Source organism: Amblyomma mixtum, chromosome 5, assembly GCF_055824585.1.
Source record: "Amblyomma mixtum isolate Tamu chromosome 5, ASM5582458v1, whole genome shotgun sequence".
NCBI lineage: Eukaryota > Metazoa > Arthropoda > Arachnida > Ixodida > Ixodidae > Amblyomma > Amblyomma mixtum.
Window position 1 is genome coordinate 99,234,547 of NC_143016.1, and position 3,700 is coordinate 99,238,246.

At 50.7% G+C, this 3,700-nt stretch overlaps 1 protein-coding gene across 1 annotated transcript; it reads right to left on the reverse strand.

The window, feature by feature from the left end:
- Positions 1–843: 843 nt before the first annotated feature.
- LOC149343157 (uncharacterized) lies at positions 844–3,421 on the reverse strand. Its single transcript, XM_089546900.1, has 3 exons — positions 2,587–3,421; positions 2,413–2,428; positions 844–916 (listed from the first exon to the last, which is right to left on the reverse strand). Exons 1-3 carry the CDS (start codon positions 3,419–3,421, stop codon positions 844–846), a joined length of 924 nt encoding a protein of 307 aa, XP_089403026.1.
- Positions 3,422–3,700: the final 279 nt, after the last annotated feature.

The following is a 3,700-nucleotide window of genomic DNA, read 5'->3' on the forward strand; positions in this document are numbered from 1 at the left end:
TACCATCGGATAGAGCATCAAAAAATCTCGTACGGGAAACCGGGGGTTGAGGTTGGGGGGGAGGGAGGTTGAGGTGGGTTAATTAGTTCATTAGAGCCAAAAATTTCCAAAAAGTGGGCGGTGATCGAGCAAAAGTGGCGCCAAATTTGAAACCGCCGGAAGTGTGGCAGTACGTGACCGGAAGTGTGGGCGGAGCCAACGCGTGGCGCCAAATTTGAAAACGAAGCGTGCGGCGAAGTTTAAAAACTCAGATGGCACCGATGGAACTTAAGACAATTGTGGTATCGATAAGGTATCGATAAGGTATCGCCAATGCTCACGCTTTCTACAGTGCGGCGACGCAGTGATCTCTAACGTTTTTCCAAGGTTCCAGCCAGCGATTCTCCAGCCCAGCGTATGGCGTATACCGCAGTAGCAGCGATGACTGCATTGTTCCGCTCTCCATCTATAATAACTTCTTAAAAATCGCTGTAACAAAAAGATTTTATTCTGACACCAGTATAAAAGTGAGTACACAATGCGCTTTTATGATGGCCCAAGTTGCGAGTCAATTGGTCGCCTGAGCAGGCGGCTTCAGTTATGCGTGGTCTTCATAATGTTAACAAATAGGCTACGTGATTTAATACAAGTTGCGACTATTAAAAAGAAACGAATTTTTCTGCCAGTGTGAAGGCGGCCGTGTTGTCGTCGGCAGGGATCAAGCAGCTAACTTCATCGCCATCTCGACAAATCTGCCGAGAGCAGCAATAGAGCTCCGAAGTGCCAGATAAATATAAGCGCACTTATGACGTTCATTTCAACTGCGTATATTTTGAAATATTTAGCCTGCAAATGTGACAGGGCTCAAAGAAGGTCGATTACGATGTGACATCTTTGGCGTGCCGTTCCCTCTTCTGTCGCCATCAGGATCTCATTTCTCGCCGTAAGCAGACGTTGGAACTGCTTGCTTGCGAACCTGTAATAAAAAAGCAACGTATATTAAATTAACCATATTTGACTGCAGTTGCGAACGCATTCACAGAAATTTCTGTATGCATTTCTGCTTGGGAGGAATTTAGTAACGCCAAAATTAGAAAATCCTCCTGTGCTCCCTGGTTTCAGGGGCTGTTGGCTTTCGTCACACATCTGAGCTAATGATGCGCGGATATTGTGAAGCGCTCGATTCCTCCGCAAAGTTCAAAACAATAAGTTGCTGTTCTGGTCTGCTTAGCGTATCTGTTCTGTCTTGCTGACCTGCGCATTATCGTCTAGATGATAATTCGCCAGAGTGTCGAATCTCGCTAAGCAGAGGGAGGCATGCCTATTTTGATATCGCGAATGGACCAGTTTCCATCCCCAGAACCTCAGCAAAGTACATCTGGGGTTTGACGTCTCGAAGCGACACATGAAATATGAGGAACGCTGGAGTGAACGGCTCCAGGTTGATTTAGACCGTCTGGGTTTTTGTTTTTTTAACTTGCGCTGACATCGCGCATAGCATGGGCGTGTTCGCATTGCACCTCAACTGAAATGCAGCCGGCGTGGACGAGAATCTCGAAAAAAATTCAACATGTGGATCGTGGTGCTGCCGTATACAGTCGAACGCCTCTACAACGAACGCCTCTACAGCGAAACGACCTGTATTACGAAGGATTTCGTTTGTCCCGGCCGATTTCCTCTTTCATATGTATTGTGAACGCCGCTACAGCGAAGACCACTACAACGAATTTGCCTGTAAAACGAAGGAATTTAGGCGCCCCTAACTACTGATTTGTTGCTTTACAAGGAAAATACGCAGCGGCACCGCGGTTGCTCTCCGCAGCCGTGCCAAAGTCGCGGTGCACACGGAGAGCACCGCTCCACATGGCAACAAAACCATGCGGGAAAATTACCGACCTCTTTCATTAAATATCTCTTGAATTCCAGTTATATAAAGATTTTCTTTTGCTGAACGTGCTTAGGCTTTCTCTATTGCGTGAGATACGGTGGGCGACCTTTACAACGAAGTGACCTGTATAACGAAGGTCTTTGGGGGTCCCGAGCGCTTATTTATAAGGCGTTCGACTGTACCACGAATGTTTCAAGACGTATTCGAGTCGCAAGGGAGACAAGTTCAGTGAAAGCCACTGCATAACGACATTACTTAAAAATAAAAACTCAACCTGAACTATAACTTGAAGGCTATCGAAGGGTGCTCCATTCTAGTTCATCCTCATCAGGAATACTGGAAAAACACGGCATCATGGAATTCATGGCGTGCCTTGTGAGTGCCGCATTCGAGTTGTAGGAAAAATTGGCGGTGGTTTAGCTCTGGTTGAACCTGGAGGATTGCGAAAGCAACGAGGAGAGAGAAAGAGGCGATGGAGAGAGCGCGGGAGCGGCGGCGGCCCCGGCACGCTAGCTATGCGCCGCTACTGCGCATGCGCAACTGGCGAGCGCAGCGGTGGCACTTCCTGAGCCAGCCGCGCAGCGACGGCGGCGGTGCGCCAGCTGTGCGCTCGTGACGTACGTCTGTGCTCTTCGCGCATGCGCAGTATGGCCTTTCGTCAGCTCCGCGGAATGGCTCGGCGACTCGCGTAGTGTTGCTTTCGGAACAAAAAAAGGAACATGCGGCTGTTCTTACGTGAGAGCGTCGGTGAATGCGCTTGCTTGGCCTACGCCGAGTCGAGCGGGGGGTGCGCTTCTTGTGCGGGAGGCGCCTCCTACGGTGCACTGGCTTCCGTGAACGGGCGACGGTCGTGCCCTGATGATCCGAGGACCGCGCTTCGACCAATTCGCGGCGGTACTGGCCTCTAGTAACCAAAAGTTTGTCTTCCTTACCGTAGACACCCCGATACTCCAGGCCCGCCGTGGTGACGTCGCTGTCATCCAGAGTGGTGGAAGTGCGCTTACTCTTTGTCCGCTTCCCAGTTCTGGTCGTTATTTTCAACCCTTCCTTCTTCGTGCTCTTGTGCTCACTCGAGCCTCCCAACGGCTTCAGGCCTCCGAACTTCGCAAAATGTTTGCCTGCGTCTACATCGTCCACTGCTTCGATGTGACTGTCGTGGAGTTCGTCCTGAACCAGGGCGGTTGCCCAGATGGCAAGAGTGATGAAAACGCACAAGACCAACACGAAGACCAATAGCGGCATACAGTCGAGACCCTTGGAAGGCAGTCCCTTAGCGAGGGCCGTGCTGGAAGATCCTCCCCCCGAGTCACCGATGGCCAGTGACGTCATCGAGGGTAGCGCTGGTGAGGGCGAGGCCAACGACGCCAAGTGGGGACAGGAATGGTAGACCTCGAACGGGGCACGCCCAGATGAGATGAGCTCAGCAGTGGAAGAGAGGCTAACGACGGCCGACGCGGGGGGTTGTGCAGAGTAGCCATGTCTCCGGACGGTGTTGAAAAACCCATCGGAGTAAATCGCTTCGTTCTGACCGCGTCGGAAATTTTCGTAGTTCATGGTCGGCAGTCAGCAGCGCACCAAGGGACGTCGAAACAGCGGCCTCTTTCTCTCTTTTTCTTTGTCGACGTGTACCGCGTGACCGGAAACCACGCGATCTTGCAGGTCAATTCTATTTCTTTTTTATTTATGACTGCTGCACTGGAAATTCTTACATTTTAACGACGTCTACTAGGGACATTTTGAAATGAAGGCGAGGACATCCCTAGATAGCTCATCATCACCAGATAGCACATCGTGAAATAATCCCAGTGCACCTACAGGTTTCCGGGCAGCACA

What these genes read in the sequence shown, in the direction of transcription:
- LOC149343157 (XM_089546900.1), bottom strand. Translation starts at nt 3,421, where the DNA reads ATGAACTACGAAAATTTCCGACGCGGTCAGAACGAAGCGATTTACTCC.